At 39.5% G+C, this 18,911-nt stretch overlaps 1 protein-coding gene across 16 annotated transcripts in view; it reads right to left on the reverse strand.

Annotated features, from left to right (window-relative positions):
* NSMCE2 (NSE2 (MMS21) homolog, SMC5-SMC6 complex SUMO ligase) overlaps nucleotides 1-18,911 on the reverse strand; it is a 222,642-nt gene that overhangs the window by 201,922 nt on the left and 1,809 nt on the right. For all 16 annotated transcript variants that reach the window (XM_082363137.1, XM_082363145.1, XM_082363147.1 and 13 more), the window contains exon 2: nucleotides 12,970-13,140. In XM_082363137.1, coding sequence (XP_082219263.1) covers nucleotides 12,970-13,126 — 157 coding nt within the window. In that variant the 5' untranslated portion in view covers nucleotides 13,127-13,140. The remainder of the gene's footprint in view (nucleotides 1-12,969; nucleotides 13,141-18,911) is intronic.

Genomic DNA, 18,911 nt, shown 5'->3' on the forward strand with positions numbered 1-18,911 from the left:
ACATTCCATCATGTGTAGAAACCAAGCCAACCTTCAGGTTTTTACAGTCTGGGGAAGAAAGAAAATCTGGAGGTGTGGGAATGGTTGGAAATTTACAGAGTGAGAGTGCACCATAACACGAGGTGAGGTGAGGCCAACCACAGCTCAAACTTTCCTCTCCATAGCTCTCAAAAAGGAAACTACTCAACTTTCTGACTAAGGAATTCAATAGGAGAGGAAAACACATTTCACACTTTTTAATATCCCAAAACTGTGCCCCATACATTTGGCCCACTGATAGAATTTAAAGTGGTTTTTAAATGTTATCAACAACAAAATCAAGATCACTAACTCAGAATAATAAATAATAAATATGAGATGTTTCTTTCTCTTTTGTGACAGGGCCTGCATCTATCGCTGGTAAATGAACTGAGTAACCTGGATAACTAGAAATAAAGCTAGTGGAAATGAGCAGTCTAGTCCTCATTCCTGGAAGAGCTGATCTTAAAATGTTGTGATCCTAATAGCCCTACAGTTTTTCTGGTCTGATAGAAACAGCACAATTTTTGTATTTTTAGATATATGGAATAATTCAGGCTCCAAGCTACTAGATTCCAATAATTTAGTGATTGTACTTCTTACACAATCCTGAACCCTGCAATCAACACACACAGATCAGTAAGGCCTCAATGGCTACCTCATAAGAAGTGTTTTGGTGCCACCTAGTGGCATAGGTTTCTCCTGTCAAAGGGGAAATAATGATTAGACCAGGGTTCTCAAAGTGTGGTCCCTGAACCAGTAGCATTGGCATCACCAGAGAACTTGTTAGAAGTGCAAATTTTTGGCCTCATTCTAGACCTATTGAAACTTTAGCAGTGGGGCCCAGCAATCTGTTTCAACAAGCCCTCTAAGTGGTTCCCTCCCATGTTTAAGAACCACTGGGGGGCTTCCCTGGTGGCGCAGTGGTTGAGAATCTGCCTGCTAATGCAGGGGACACGGGTTCGAGCCCTGATCCGGGAAGATCCCACATGCCGCGGAGCAAATGGGCCCGTGAGCCACAATTACTGAGCCTGCGCGTCTGGAGCCTGTGCTCCGCAACAAGAGAGGCTGCGATAGTGAGAGGCCCGCGCACCGCGATGAAGAGTGGCCCCTGCTTGCCACAACTAGAGAAAGCCCTCACACAGAAACGAAGATCTGACAAAGCCATAAATAAATAAATAAAATTAAAAAAAAAAAAAGAACCATTGGGTTAATCAGTCCTTACACAAAAATTAAGTGCAAAGTCTTAAAAAATTAGGTTCATCAATGAACAAAAGTGCTCAATTTCTAATTTCTAAAGACCAAACACATTAACAAAACAAAAATACAATAAAAAAGCAAAAAGCCCTGTGAAACAAAGAAAAGGCATTTATTGGTATCAGGATATCAGGTTACAGCATCTTAAGGGGGCTCACCTGAAAAGGGGGAACACATGAAAAGCCAAGGAGGTAGAACACTAGTGATTTTTAAATTGAGTCACCTACCCTAATGATAATAGGGTCCAATGTTTACATTTGCTCCTGTGCAACTATGTTATAAAGTAATCAAGAGAAAAGAGAAAAACCTTTCTCTTGATTACTTGCTAAACTGTTTATTTTCTATTTAGGTCTTAGAGGAGAACTAGGTTACTTTAAATAACAACTTAAACTGGGGTTGAGTAAGAGAAGTCCCATAATGCACCTAGATGTTTGCATTCCTTTAAATTCAACTTGAAATTATGCTCTTCCTCAGAAAACAAAAAAACCCTTTTAATAAATATCTATTTATTCATAATTAAAAAGTTATATGCTTGAAGTAAGAAAACTGGGTCAAGAGATATATGCCCTGTATGGCCACTGGTCCACACAGTCACAATTAAGTATATACCATCCCTTACTCCATGGCTTAAACGGCAAACTTACCAGTTAACAGAAAAAAATCAACTCTGAAAGGCTAACCATGCCAAACCAAGCCTCCAATATGACAGGTAACATCACAGACATTGATATCGGCGGCATAAAATATAAAGAAATTTCAAAGACTTGCTCTATTGATTAATTTTGATTTTGTCCTTTCAAGATACAAATTTAGATATCCACAGAGACCAACTATTTAATTCTAACGTTTTAAGAGCAAATGCCCGTAATAGGATGAGTTTCTGACAAAACTCTTCTTTCCTTTTTCTCTTCAAAACTTCCCTCTACCCACAGGTGAGTTCATAAAAATATGTCACAGAAAGATGGGTCAAAAGTAAAATGTAAATAATAATAATAATTTTTTAAACACGAGAAAAAGATCTTTGAACTGATTTTTTAAAAAGAACTTTCCTCGTTGTCGCTATCATTGCAAAGACGAATCTGTGTTGAGCCACTGTATGGGGCTAAGTGCCATACTACTTTGCCAGTTCAAATGCTCTACTGTTCACTAATTAATTTTTTGAATTTAAAATTTTCTCATTTGTAAAAAAGAGGTAAAACCTCATATAATTGCAATAAGAAGTAGAGAAAATATACCCAAAAAATGCCTCTCACATCACTAACAGCTAGAAAGGATTACTGCCATCAACTGAGGGCCATCAGAAAGAGAAAGGGGCGCCAGATTAATCTAGGTCAAGGGGCTGAAATCAGGCCAAACTGGTTTCAAATTCAAATTCCCTGGCTGCCACTTCGGTGCGTGCCCTATGGTAAGTTACTTCAATTCAATGAGCCTCATTTTCCCATCTGTAGAGTGAGGATAAGACTACCCCTTTCAGTGATTTTCACCGCATGCACCTTTATTTAATAGTATCTGCCTATAGTCAGCTCTGGCGGCTCTCTTTTCCTCACCCACTTCAACACTTTGGGAAACGGTTACATCAGAAGGTGAGGCATGTTCCCAGGTCAAGACTAAACAATACAATTATGGTAGTGATACATTTAATAGCAACATCTCACACGTATTTCGAAGACACAAGTCAACAGTACCAGGAATCTCACCAGCTGAGGAAAAGGCTGACCCTGAAGTTCCCCCAGCATTCAGGTCAGTCTTTTACCAACCATATCTACCAAATGCAAATACGTTCCAATGTGAGAAATGCGCCGTGGCATGCTGGTAACCTGAAAGACCAGCTCTCCAGTTGATGAGAACAGCTTGATTTGTGGCATTTGCCCATTTTTGTGAGTGGGGTTAATTCTCTTACTATGGCTGCTTCAACCCAACACCCAAATTCCTTAATTACTTGATTGATTGATTGATTGATTCACTCAATAAGCATTTGCAGACGACCTAAAATGTACAAAGCCCTCTGCCAGGCTCTGAAGGTGGGGTATGAGGATGACTACAGATGAATCCTACCCTCAAGGACCTTACAGACCAGACAGGGAAATACAATAAACACAAAAAAGAAATATAAAATATAAGGAGAACATGAAGAACCTCTGAAAACAGAGAAAAATCCCTAACTGATAGCAAGCAGTACATACAATAAAAGTTCAGGTATTATTTACCTAAAGAACCCCTAGTATTGCCTATGCTTTCTACTAGGCAAATTTCAAAACCTCTCTGGACAAAAAACAATATTTTCCTTTTACCAGAGTTAATGAATACGTATGTGCATATGTGTATATCACAGTTCCTCTGCCTCAGCACTGCTGACATTTTAGGCTGGATGTTGCCCAGGGGCTGTCCTATGCATTGTAGGATATTTAGCGACACCTAAACACCTAGAGGCTGGTAGAGACCAGTAGCACACTCACCACCTGCCTCTAAGTTGTGACAACCAGAAATGTCTCCAGACGTTGCCAAAGGTGCCCTGAGGGCAAAACCACCCACTACTGTATATACACTACGCATATACGGCTATATAGATGGGGTCTATACAGGGATGGAGTGGATCTATGGACCCATGGATATGAACCTGTGTGCATATATAAATGAGCTAGATACTCAATTAGAGGAAATTTTTATATTAATTTGCCTACTAGGTTTTAAATATATTCATTCACTTCTTGAGTGCTTCCTATATACCAAGTGCTGATAGAGGCAACAGCAGGGGCGAGGGCGGGGGAGTTAGAGGCACCTGGCAAAAATCCCTGCAGTCACGGTGCTTACGTACAGGGCAGACAGGCAACAAACCAAATAACTATACCAATGATATAGTATGTGAGAAGGTGTGGTGACGTAAGTAGTAGGGAGAAAAATCAAGCAGGGCAAAGGGTTAGAGATTCTGAGAAGAGGACATGTTGCCCTTCTAAATTTCAAGGACCTAATCATGCCAGACAAAACACATGCTCAGATTTTCAGATCATGTGCTTATAGGCAACTTCCTGAGCACACAATCTGAAAGCAAGTCTAAATTTTATTAATGTTAAGAAGAGAGGGAATGTACTCATTTTGTACTCATAACCAGTAGGGGAGAAGAATGGAGGGCTGTCACACCCCCCCATTTCCTCATTCCTATTCTCTGCCCAACCCTAGAGGCTGACAAACCTCACTCATTCTGAAAAGCTCCCATTCCCTGAAGTAAGAACCAGTGAGTAAAAGCATCAGAGATCACCTAACCGCTAAGGTTCCTTTCAGCCTCAAAATGGCATTAATGGATTATCAATATGAATACTGCTGATGACAAAGGAGAGGGATTGAGGAAAAGGAACAGGAAATTTTATTCTGGTAAATCTTTTTGTGGACCTTAATTGATGTTACAAGGCTGTTTTCTCACTTTATTGCACTGCCCTAATATATACATCATTGTGAAAATTTTCCCTGTGATTCTTTTTATTAGCATATTTCAATCTCCTCCAAAAATGTATTTCATCGGAAGTTCTTTTCACTTGATTAACTGTAGAGTCTACAAATATGCCACTACAATGAACAAACACACACAGTCCTGGTGTGACATAATAGGAAGAAATATATATTTGGTTTCTGCCCCTAAAACCCTTGGAATCATCAAAGTGATAAAAGTCTTTTTGTATTCTAATGAGATGACTGGTGGCTAGGGGTACCTGGATAGTCTCAAGATGGGGGCTGGTTGCCATGGGAACCAACCACATGATTAGAGGGCTGGAGATTGACTCAATCACTAATGGCCAATGATTTAATTGCTCGTGCGTGGGTACTTAATGAAGCCTCCATAAAAACCCAAAAGGGCAGGGTTCAGAGAGCTTCCAGGTCGGTGAACACACGGAGGTGCTGGGAGCGAGGCAAGTCTGGAGAGGGCATGGAAGCTCTGTGCCCCTTCCCACTTACCTTGCCCTTTGCATCTCTTCCATCTGGCTGTTCCTGTGATGCACCTTTTTATAATAAATCGGTAATCTAGTAAATAAACTGTTTTCCTGAGTTCTGTGAGCTGCTCTAGCAAATTATAGAACCCAAGGGCAGTAGGGGCAGTCTTATAGGACTGAGCGCTTAACCTGTGAGATCTGACACTAACTCCAGGTAAACAGTCTCAGAACTGAATTGAATTGTAGGACACCCAGTTGGAGAAATGGAGAATTGGAGAATTGCTTGGAGTGGGAAGTGGAGCTAGAAGTGTCACAAGCACTGTGAGTAGCAGAGTAGAAACAGTGCAGTTTTTCCTTACACCTGGGAAATACGAAGATATAGGCAAAACAACTGAGCTTTTTGAGAGAGCTGGATTTTTACTATTCTGTAGGCAATGCCTTTATACTTTTAACACTACAGATACCATAATTTTCAATGGCCTTCATTTATTTAAGTTATAATAATATTTTGCTTTTATAATTGACTCCAGTTTTAAAAGCTATATAAGAAATACAAACATTGGCTTCTTATGGTTGTTATTTTTATTGTCTTTGTGGCCACCACCCGACTATTATTACTTTCTTCTAATTTCTGCTTCTACTCAATAACATAATTATGGAATAAAGTATAACAGCAAGGCCAAAAAGAAACCTTCCCACTTAACTAGAGTCCTGGCTATAAGAAGCAGTTCTCTAGATGGAGAAATTTATTACAGCATAATGAAAATCCATAATGTGGATCTTCCTAAGAAAATAGGTCTTGAGAATGTGAGGTCAGTACGTGCTGGCTTCTCAAACCATTAAGTAATTTTCAAAATAAATTTAACATAAAAGATTTAAGTAAAATAATTACTCCTTTTTCATAAAATTAGGTGATGGGTGATAGGGTTATGGGTGTTCATAATTTTCTTTTTCTTTTTCTCTCTATCCCTCAAATTTTTAGATTTTTAGAATGCCTTATATCAGGGGGAAAACTAGAATATTACCCACCTAAGCATCCAGATTCAGAAGTATGCACTCAACTGAATGCTTAAGGTTTGCAAATCTGAAAGTTCAGTTATTCATAAGAAGCACAAATTTCTAAGGCCATGTAATTTTTAACTCTGATGGCTGTTCTTTTTTTTTTTTTTTTTTTAATTTATTTATTTTTGGCTGTGCTGGGTCTTCGTTTCTGTGTGAGGGCTTTCTCCAGTTGTGGCGAGCGGGGGCCACTCTTCATCGCAGTGCGCGGGCCTTTCACTATCGCGGCCTCTCTTGTTGCGGAGCACAGGCTCCAGACGCGCAGGCTCAGTAGCCGTGGCTCATGGGCCCAGCTGCTCCGCGGCATGTGGGATCCTCCCAGACCAGGGCTCGAACCCGTGTCCTCTGCATTGGCGGGCAGACTCTCAAACACTGCGCCACCAGGGAAGCCCCTGATGGCTGTTCTTTATTCATCATTAACTCTAAAGTAACTGTCACAAAGTGAAAGTTCTGTTTATTGCCAAGGTGGAGATCAAGGTGAGAAAAAAAGGAATCAGGTTTAAAAAGATGATGACTCTCGGGGCTTCCCTGGTGGCGCAGTGGTTGAGAGTCTGCCTGCCAATGCAGGGGACGCGGGCTCGAGCCCTGGTCTGGGAAGATCCCACATGACACGGAGCAAGTGGGCCCGTGAGCCACAACTGCTGAGCCTGCGCGTCTGGAGCCTGTGCTCCGCAACAAGAGAGGCCGCGATGGTGAGAGACCCGCGCATCGCGATGAAGAGTGGCCCCCGCTTGCCACAACTAGAGAAAGCCCTTGCACAGAAACGAAGACCCAACACAACTAAAATAAATAAATAAATAAATAATTAAAAAAAAAAGATGATGACTCTTAACGAGAGTACAAATTCTGGATACATGAAAGAACAGACTATCATGCAATCAATTCACTGTATCACTTCTATCAGTCAGGACCGCAACTCGCTGCATGGAGAGGAAACCTGACCACCATCACTTAACCAAAAAGGAACTGATTTTCCTGCCATTACAACAAGTCCAGAAATAGACAGACTAGGGTCAGTACAATGACCCCAAAAGGTCCCAGCTTCTTCCTTCCACGACCAGACTCAACTCTGCCTTTACAAGTAGAAGACACCAAAGTCCAGGGAACACGTGAATGTCCAAGGCAAGTCATTGAGAACCTCACTAGCAGAATAGGACAAAAGCTGATGGGCTGTTTAAGAAAAAGCATGCAACCTCATTTCAGAATTCAAAAGCAAGAAGGAAAGGAAGAAGAAGAGGGAGAAAAAAGAAAAATCAGATAATGTTAACCTCAACAAAATAACCAAAATTTTCTGAGCTAAATACCACTAAATGTTATTTCAATATTATCCAACTGCTGCAAATGCCATCAGACGAACACAATCAATTTTCAATAAAGTGTAATGGTTAAGGGCAGAAACTGCAATCAAATCCCTTATGCTCAAATCTCAACTCCCACCACTTAGTAACTGTGTGACCTTTGGAGAGCACTTAACTTCGCTAAGCCTCAGTGGCTCATGTACCCAGTGGGGATAACAACAGTCCTTACTCTGAAGGATTAGTTAGGACCAAGTGAGATATCACTTGTGAAAACAGCACAGTGCCTGCATACATTAGACGTGTGTAACCAATCAAGCTATTATCATCTTTTGATCATTATGGCCATCATTATCATCACCGTACCTCAGAATAGTTCAACAAACATCCAATTACCTGACTGACCATAATAACTGAAGTCTTTCTGCTCTGTTTCTTTCAGCAAGTCACAGAAAGAAAAGCAATATAGAGAGTAAAATCCAGAAGCTCTCCAACAAAGTTTTCTCATCTGCTGGACCCTTGGGCAATTTAAATATACATCCTTTTACTCTTTTCTTCCAAACGTTCCTCACAAATATTCAGCGAGAATCTGATAAGAACTGTCAATCCTCAGGCACATACATTTTCCACGGAATCGCAGAACATTAACCAAACCTCTGAAGGCCATCTGAAGACACACCCTGACACGGGCAGGAAGAGAGAGGACGCAACCTGAGGTACACTAACATTTTAGGAAAGGGCCATTCCTCAAGTTTACTTGACTAAACTTAAAGGGCTTATGAAAATTCAGTTGCTTAAAGATGATGTTGATACCTACAGCTCTGATAAATTAGGTCGGTACATTCTGCTTAAGAAGACAGAAAAGTACGTAATAAACTTTAAAATCTGAAAAATAAGCTCCGGTTACCTGAAAAATCTCCTAACGTAACAAATTTCATTTCCCAGTTAGTTCAAATAAAGAATTACTAGAATACCAATAAATTTAGAGAAAAATTAATAGATAGGGTGGCAGCAAGAGTCTAATTGCCCAGACACCATATGCTGTAACGTAACACGGGAAAAGGTGATAATTTCAAATATGCTAGAAAGTTGAATAGGGGCAAGCACCTGTATAGGAATATGCAACCAACAGGAAACAAAACAAAACACATCACCACCCAAGTTCTTGGCAGCAGGAATCCCCTCCACCAATAATTTAATAATATAGTGACAAGAGAATTGCAGTGCAAAGTGAAAAAATGATCCCTAAGTGATTGTTACCACCTATTTTGTCAAAATTCATTCTAATTTGTGATGAAACTGGGCAACCCAAAAGGTCAACAGAAAGTGTGTCTAATCTTATAAGGCTAAGAAGAAAAGGGAATATTTCTGCTCTGAAGATAGTTCATGGACTTTCCCACTTGCTCTTCTGCACTTTAATTTCTCCCAGTCCATGGACTATTGCCCAAGAAAATAGTCAACTCAAATGCAAACCAAATGACTAAATGATAGCTAACATTTACTGAGCACTTATTAAGTATTAATGACTGCTCTATGTAATTTGTATTATCTCATTTAATCCCCACAATAATGCCATTTACAAATCAGAAATCTAAAACAGAGGTTACAAAACTTGTCCAAGGACACAAAAATAATAAGTGATGGAGCTTCGACAAGAACCCAGGCATTCTGTACACAAACCTCTGCACTCTTACATTACACTATCCTGCCTATATCACAATGTAGGGGCATAATATAAGATACAAAGCACACAAATCGAATCCTCTTCACCTCAACTATAATATCTTAGTTGAACTTACTTTTTCCACCTGAGCTACTGAAATAACTTCATTAGCTACTTGAGGTATCTCCATCCTCCATAGCAGCCTCAGTATTGCCATGAGGTTATCTTTCTAGACCTGGATCTTGCCACATTCCTCCTCTACTTTAAACCATCCAATAATAAAGTCCTAACTTCTTTTAGGCCCTTAATGTTCAATGTTTAGGCCCTCAGTGTTCACTTAATGTTCGAATAGCATGTATATGTCTTCCTTCCCAGCTAAACTGTAAACAACCTAAAGGAAGAAACCTTTGTTAATCATTGTAGTGTTGGCTAACATGAATTACTGATTTAGCAGCATGCAAACCAAAAGCCTTAAATAGACTACAAACTCATCCACCTTTGCTCCCCTCTTCACATCACAGGCCCTTCTAAGCTCTGGCCCTTAAATTTCTAATTGCTGGCTATACTTTTTGATAGTTATTGAATAAACACTACACTAAGAGCACTTTGCATATACTATCTTATTTAACTCCAACAACCTTATAAAATGGGCATTTTTATCTCTATTTCACAGATAAAAAATTAGAAGTTCAAAGAAATTACCTATCTTTGAGCAAGTTATAGAACTAAAGCTGGAACTGGGACTAGAGCCCATATCAGGTTGATTCCAAGTCCTGCAATTAAGTAGCAATATTGGCTCTTCTCCTAAAAGTCTTTCATCTACTGTTAGAGGCTGAGTTACTTTCAAATTTACTTAAATACCCGGTGTTTTTCTACTCTCTGGGTCCTCAGACGGCACCTCAGTCGGGCGTCACGTGAAAACTGCTCTCCTAACAAGCTCTTGCTCTATTACTCCAGTGGGGGTCATCCTAGGCATCCTCTCTGTAGGGAGTTTCTCCTGTCACCAAAGTCCTACTCATAAGCACTCCAATTCAGGTTCATAAGCAGCAGTTCTCAGGATGTGGTCCCCAAGACCCTTCCACAAGGTCCACAGGGTCAAAACTATTTTTATAATAATTGTCAGACCTGCAACAGAGGAGTTGCAACAGAGACCACATGGCTCACAAAACTGAAAACATTTGCTATCTGACCCCTTATGGAAAAACTTTGCCAATCCCTGCTTTAGAGCATGAATCTCTCAAAAAACGATGCTTATATTTCTTTTTAAATGAAACAGATGTTGCATTTTGCATCAAAATGTACTTCTTATTTTAAAAAAATAAAACAAAAACAAACAAAAATGAACTCTGTATCAAAAATACTAAGAAGCCTTCAAAGCAAATCCTGAAAAAAACTGACTACAATCCTCCAGGAGGTTATGTACCAGCTCTTCTCTCTTATGATTTAAGATCTTATTATGAGTTCACCCAGGCCTACCTACCAAAGCCAAATATCCATCACCATCAAAAGGAGACTACAAACCAGGCTGGACAGAGGTAAGACCTTTAGAGGCCACCCACTAAAGATGATGGGTGACTTCTGCTGCCAGCTGTGAATGAATATCTAGTATGGAACTGAACTTCCTGCCATGAGTGACTATAAGGCTGGACAAAATATATGAAGCAACTGCTTTCAGGCAGTGGGACAATAGGCAGAGCAGAATTGGGATGCCTGCAAAAAGGAAAGCAAGCGAGGTTAAGTCCTCCAATTGCCCTCTTCCCTGCACAAGGGAGGAGGAATCCAAGCGGAGCACAGCAGTCTTAAAGGACTGAGAAGACAGAGGCTGGAGTTCAGGGAGGGTGAGCAGCAGGTGTTTTGCGAGACAGAGCACTGGGAGGGGGCACGCAGAGAAAGCCCTTGAGGAATCTACACACAGATCCCCTTGAGTCTGATGCTGAATCCTAAGCTGAAGAGGAACAATTGCTGTGAGCTGTGAAGTGAACCATTCCCAGAATTCACGCAGGACTGGAAGACATTCAAATTCCATCCAGCAGAGTAGAGCTTTTTCATTGAACTCTCTGGGCAATCAACAGAGACTCCAGAAAGACCAAGCTTTGTAACAAGGCTAAATTAGCCCTCAAGTAAAGCTACACTGGACCTGCCCTAACAAAGTGTAACAACAAGCCTGGGATGGATCAGCCTAATCCGCAAATTACTTAGCTGCCAACCAAAACAAAGGTCAATACTCTTTAAAGGAAGATGACAAAATCCAAAAACTCAACAACATAATACACACAAGTGGCAACAGACAGAGATGACAGAATTAGCAGACAAGGATACTAAAATAGCTATTATAAATACGCTCCATGTGATCAAGCATACAGAGGAAAACATGAGCACAATGAAGAGAGAAATAAGATTCCATTTAGTTCTTTTCCATGTCTTCTAAAGCTGAAAAGTACAGTCTCTGAAATTAAAAATTCCCTGGATAGATTTAGTCAATTAGACACTTGAGAAGACAGGACTAATGAACTTGAAGACACAGCAAAAGAAACTATTCATACTAAAGTCAGAGAGAAAAAAAGACTTGAAAAAAATCACCAGAGCCTCAGTGACTTATGAGACATTACCAAGCAGCCTAACGTATATGTAACTGGAGCCCCAGAAGGAGAAGAGAGGGGAGAGAAATAGCAGCAGAATTTTTTTTCCAAATTTGATCAAAAGTGTAAGCCTACAAATCCATAAAGCTCGAAGAACACTGGACAGAATAAACAAAGAAAATCACAACAAGGCACATCACAATCAAATTGCTGAAAAACAGTGATATTAAAAGGAAAACAAAAAGATTATGGTGCTCCCCTGCTTCCATATATAATATAAAATAAAAACAAATTTAATCCAAACAAAGCAAATAACATCTTTCTAGATCTTCTCATCAAAAAATTGTGGTCAAGTTCAGCAAAACTGAACTTCTCTCATTTTTTGTAGAGGCCTTCCTTTACCAGTACCCCTAGCATCAGCTTAGTCTGTCTACTGAGTAATTAAGCATGAACAAAATATAGTTAAATTACTGGAAAATAACTATCATAATGCTGTATACTGTACAGTTCACAAATGTCACATACTTTTTTTTTTTTTTGGCTGTGTTGGGTCTTTGTTGCTGGACGTAGGCTTTCTCTAGTTGCGGCGAGCAGGGGCTACTCTTCGTTGCAGTGCATGGGCTTCTCATTGCGGTGGCTTCTCTTGTTGCGGAGCACGGGCTATAGGCACTCAGGCTTCAGCAGTTGCGGTGTGTGGTCTCAGTAGTTGTGGCTCGCAGGCTCTAGAGCGCAGGCTCAGTAGTTGTGAAGCACGGGCTTAGTTGCTCCGCAGCATGTGGGATCTTCCCGGACCAGGGATCGAACCCGTGTCTCCCGCATTGGCAGGCGAATTCTTAACCACTGTGCCACCAGGGAAGTCCCACAAATGTCACATACTTTTGATTGTATGTTCCTTGAGGTCAGATACCTTCATGTTTCAGCCCATAAATTTCTAGTGCAGTCTCTAGTGGCTCATGGGGGTTTGAACACATATGAATGAGTCAATCTCATCTCATCCGCAGTACATCACTATGTGGTACGTAAAACAAGATGAGAAAACAGATGTCCAGAGGGATTAAATGATTGTCCCAAGGTTACCCAAAAGGTGAGCGGTATCTTGCATCCCTAGAGCAATGCCACCACTCAGGGTTACGTCAAAATAGACACAAAAGAAATAAGTTTTAATTATTACTTACTCTGAGTTTCCACAAGATTCAAAGCAACAGTAGAAGCTGTGTCCATTCCAGAGCTGATGCAGGACTGGAAGTTTTTCAAGGAGGAGAGTGCAGATTCTACACCACTGAAGGATATAAAACCAGTTGAACCTGAACTTGAAGTGGAACGCCCTGGCATCTTGAAATTATTACCTAAGTTTTCAAACACAATGAAACAAAATTTATGAATAAGAATAATAACTGCATAGGAAAACAGAACCACTATAAACATCTATATGAATGTATCAAGTACCCCACAAGTGCTACACAATTATCTACATTCTATATCACTTGAAACGATATCAAAGCATTGTCCCATCATCTGGGCCACCAAACATAATAGATGCATTTCAATATATAAAGAAGATGTACTTCAATATATAAAGGAGGGGGAACATCGTCTTCCAAAAGATTCCCAGATTCTTTAAAGAATTCAACAACAGCACAGTTCCTACATAAGTGTATCATAAGTGTGTCAGAAAAAGCACACTGCTCATATAAAGCATTCTTCCAAAAAATGAAAATAGTAGCAATAAAATAGTTTAATAAGGGAGAATTTTGAAAACCTGTAATTTTTAACTTATCTGACACATATACATATTGAATTCTGAAAATTATAAGAAAACTTTTATTTCTGACAGTTCCTCTGGGTTCTAAGATTTATAGACTTGGTGAGATCCCAGATTGTTTCAGAAAAAAACAGAATTTGTCTGTAAATTCTTATCTTCTGGTAGCTCACCCACTGTAACAGTTTCAATTATTATCTTCGTATTAAAACACTCCCTAATCTGTATCTTCAACCACCAACTCTTTAAGCTTTGGACTACTTACGTAAAGCTCCCTACAAAAAGACATCTTTGCTTAATTCACAAACCACCTGAAATTCAGTCCACTGAAACCATCCAGAAAAGTGGAGAGAATTTACACAGGCTTAGAGGAAAGGCTGTACGGTAGCAAAAAAGGTATTTTCTCAGAAATCATACTGATACAGCGTGAATTCAGGTTCTGCCACTGTACTGCTGAGTGACCATGGACAGATTGCTTAACTGTCTCTGAGCTGTCTAGTATCTGTGGCCCTTCCAATCCTCTCCACTGCCACCATGTTTACCTCACAACTGGATTACTACAGTAGTTTCTCAATTATTGGTCCCTTTTCATTAAATTCATCCATTCATTCAACAAATAGGCCTGTCAATCATTAGATTCATTGAAAACGACACAGGGTATAAAAAGGGAAGGTCACAGAGAAGGCACTTAAGATGTTAATTTCTATTTTTGAGGTGTTAGTCTACTACAAACATCCATAATACAACTCATCATCAATTCAAATCATTCAATTAACAAATATTCAGTAAGTATTTTTTGGAACATAGCATAGACAGTCTTAATGAAGGATAAAGGTCCAGGTAGACCTGGGGACTTTAACTTTATCTGTTTTTTTTCTTTAAATGATCTTAAAAATCAAGACCTGAAGCAAATATGGCAAAATGTTACAGATGTTAAAATCCAGATGATGGAACAAGGGTTCTCATTATGTTATCTTCTGGGAGTTTCTGTGGTGTTAAAATTTCACACTGAGAGAGAGAAGACATGACCATGTATATGAATGAAAAACCAATAACGACAAAGGAGTGGGGGTGGGATGAATTGGGAGATTGGGATTGACATATATACACTAATATGTATAAAGTAGATAACTAATGAGAACCTGCTGTATAGCACAGGGAACTCTACTTCACCGTACAGTAGAAACTATCATGACATTGTAAAACAACTATACCCCAATAAAAAAAAATTTTAAAAAAACAACAATAATGGTGTTTTGAATATGTGTGTTTTGGTGAAAGACAGTATTTATTTACAATCTCACTTTATTACACCAAACAAGTTGGGATGGTTAACACAATATAAACACAAACATATGCAATAAGATGGAAAACATGTAAATTCATAAAAATCAGGATCAAAAAACAGATTAAAGGGAAAACCAAGTACATGAGAAAATTTAGGATGTAATCATATAAGCTTTAGGATTCTTTGATTCTACACAGCACTATATTTGTAAATACAAATTCGGCTATGAGATTTCCTGACAAGCAAAACAAAAAGTGAAAATTACAGAATTCTCTTTCTCCATAAAGTACGCCAAGAACTCAAGAAAAATAAGGCTTTCCATGGCAACCAAGGCAGCATGGATCATCACGTATGAGATAGTAAGAGTCACACTGAAAAATGTCCTTAGTAATATTCTTATGATACAGCAATAGTAAGCTTCTGAGGACTGTTTCTTAGATTATGTCTCAGGGTAAGCTAAGGACAGGACACTTGTGGCAGATTCCAGCTCAGTGCCCACCAAACCCATTTCCTTTTCAACCTGCTTGTACAGCTAGACCACAGTTTGCAGCCTTCCTTGCAGTTAGGTGTGGCCGTATGACTGAATTCAAGGCAGTGAAAGAGAAGCCATTTCCAGGCCCTGTCCATGAAAACGGCACTCTATCTCCACACTCTTTCCCATTTGTCAGCTTGAAACAGACAAGCAATGACCTTAGAAGCCACATACTGAAGACAGAGGACCACCAAATGGAAGAAGCCTAGGTTCCTACTTCACTGCTTGGAGGAAAACTGCCCACCAATCAGGCTCCATGCATGAAAGAAATAAAAAACTTCAATTGTGCAAAGCCATTTAGATTTGGGGGTATACCTATTATAACACCAACTGTTACTCAAAAAACACAATCCTGCAAAGATCAAACGATATGGTTCAAGTATTCAGTTTTCTAGTCAATCTTGATTCTAGTGTAAGTCTAAACTGTCTAGAGCAGCACTGTCTAATAGAACTTTCTGCCATGACAAAAATGTTCTATAATCTGCATTGTCCAATACAGAAGCTATTAGGCACGTGTGACTATTGATTAGCAGTGATTACTGAGAGTCATAATAGCATGACTATTGATGTGATTAGCATGACTGAGGAATTGAGTTTTAAATTTTATTTAATTTTAATCAATTTAAATTTAAATAGCCATATTGGAAGTCAACTACACTTTTGAAAAATAATAGTAACATATATCTACATGCATTAAAACAGATTTAGAAATCTTTTTATATTGATTACCAAAACTTTAAAAAAAAAGAAACTGTTATTCTTGGTACATATTTACATTCATTAATCAGTTTATTAGCCATATCTGTCTTTAATACTATGACACCAGTATTTTTCTGAAGATATATTATCTCAATGTGGTCTTATTATTTTAATTTTTCATAGAATTTCCTGCGATTCTCTTCAAAATTGCATGTCATGCTTATGAATGTGAAACTGTTGACACCTTCAAATGACTCTTCTCTGAAGACCATGATTTTTTTAAAATTGTGAAACACTACAGGTGCCAGGGAACCTGGTAATCTCAGAAGTAATGCTTCTAAATGGAGAATATTTTCTATTCTAATTTTTGAAATAGATATATGTAAATATTTCATCACTAATATTTTTACATACCGTTTTTTGCCTCTTTTCAACAAATTTTTTTTTTTTTTTTTTAAACAGGGTGTTGGCTGACTTCTGCTGTATCTCTCTGATTTCCTATTTTGCCCTTGGCTGAGAGAAACCTCTGTTTTTTGTTTTTTTTTTAAGTATTTATTTATTTATTTATTTATGGCTGTGTTGGGTCTTCGTTTCTGTGTGAGGGCTTTCTCTCGTTGTGGCAAGCGGGGGCCACTCTTCACCGCGGTGCGCGGGCCTCTCACTATCACGGCCTCTCCTGTTGCGGAGCACAGGCTCCAGACACGCAGGCTCAGCAATTGTGGCTCACGGGCCCAGCTGCTCCGCGGCACGTGGGATCCTCCCAAACCAGGGCTCGAACCCGTGTGCCCTGCACTGGCAGGCAGACTCTCAACCACTGCGCCACCAGGGAAGCCCAACAAATATTTTTATAAAACCAAATTTATCAAATAAGTTGCCTATTATTCTTGTCAATGCTTTGCTATATTAAAATAATGCAAAATCAAAACAAATTTTAAATAGCCACATGTGCCTAATGGCTACTACATTGGATAGCACTGTTCTGGAAACACAATTATCAAAGTGTATACACACACACACACACACATACACACACCAGGGGGTAAGCCAGACGGAGTAAAGCCACAGTATGAACATGATATATCTTCCTGGAATATTAATTTTACTTAAAGATAACATGAAACACATTTATATTAAAAATAAACATCAGTTACGTTATAGAGTAGAATATGGAGGTGATACTAGTAGGGGTTAATGACTAAAAACTCTAGTAGGGGTTAAACACTGTAGCCTCTGGAGCCAGACTACATGAGTTCGAAGACTGATTTTGCCAATTAAGTAGCTGAATAACTTTAGGCAAGTTATTTAACCTCTCAATGCTTCACTTTTCCTTTCTGCAACATGGGCATGATCCAGTGCTGACTTCAAGGATTACTGAGAGGACTGAGTGAGTTCATATGTATAACAAAACACTCAGAATAATGTCTGGCATATAATCTTTTAAAATGAGAGCAAATATTACCATCAAGTTACTCATACAATACTGTGAGCAGCAATACAGAATAGCGCATAAGTGAACGGACCTTGGACATGAATGCCTGGAAATTCCACCTTGTCCACCCCACTTAAAACTGCATCACTCTGGTTGAGTTGCTTAACTTCTCTATCTTCAGTTTGCTCCCGTGTAAAAAGGAGATAATCACATCTATCTCACAGCATTATTGTAAGAATAAATTAAATTTTTTCAAATAAATGTATTTATTTATTTATTATTTATTTATTTTTGGCTGCATTGGGTCTTCGTCGCTGTGCGCAGGCTTTCCCTAGTTGCGGTGAGTGGGGGCTACTCTTCGTTGTGGTGCACGGACTTCTCATTGCGGTGACTTCTCTTGTTGCGGAGCACGGGCTCTAGAGCGCAGGCTCAGTAGTTGTGGCACGCGGGCTCAGTAGTTGTGGAGGAGGGGCTTAGTTGCTCCGCGGCATGTGGGATCTTCCCAGACCAGGGCTTGAACCCGCGTCCCCTGCATTGGCAGGCTGATTCTTAATCACTGCGCCATCAGGGAAGTCCCCGAAATTAAATTTTGTAGTTTTCTCAAACTTGTCTGATCTTAAGAATCAGTTGAAATACTTACTAAAAATATAGTTATTAATGGATACTATCTCAGACCTATTGAATCAGTCTCTAGTGGACATGGAGGAAACTATTATTTTTATGAAGCACCCCAAATAATTCAAGTATGGAGAACACTGAGGTAACTTTGTCCCCCCCAAATTTATGTTTACCTTAACTCCCAATGTGATGATATATAGAGATGGAGCCTTTGGGAGTTGATTAAGTTTAAGTGAGGGGGGAGCCCTCATGATGGGATTAGTGTCATTAGAAGAGGAAGAGACACCAGGGTTTGCTCTCTCTGTCCACCATGTAAAGATACAGTAAGGTGGCTGCCTACAAACCAGGAAGAGAGCCCTCACCAGCATCCAACCATACCAGCACCATGGTCCCCAACTTCCAGTCTCCAAATCTGTGAGAAATAAATTTCTGTTGCTTAAGCCACCAGTCTATGGTATTTTTTTAATAGCAGCCTGAGCTGACTAAGACACAACGTATATAAGGATTAATATAATCCAGGATAAATGGAAAGTGTCTACTGCATGGTAGCCATCCTTATTATATGAATGCAAAATTCACATTACGCCAATGAAACTTTACACTTGCAGAGAGGTGGGGAAAACGTCCGTCTGTTAATTCTGCACTATCAAGAGGAACGATTCAGATCGAGAAGCAAAGAGAATGGCTGGAGGCGAAAGATGGACTAAACGCACTTCTCCCTATTTCTCCCACTAAGTACAGCTAAGTACATAATTCACAGGACAGCCCCCCACAGCAAAGAATTATTTGGCA

The sequence above is a fragment of the Balaenoptera borealis genome (genome assembly GCF_965194805.1).
Source record: "Balaenoptera borealis genome assembly, chromosome: 17".
Taxonomy (NCBI): domain Eukaryota; kingdom Metazoa; phylum Chordata; class Mammalia; order Artiodactyla; family Balaenopteridae; genus Balaenoptera; species Balaenoptera borealis.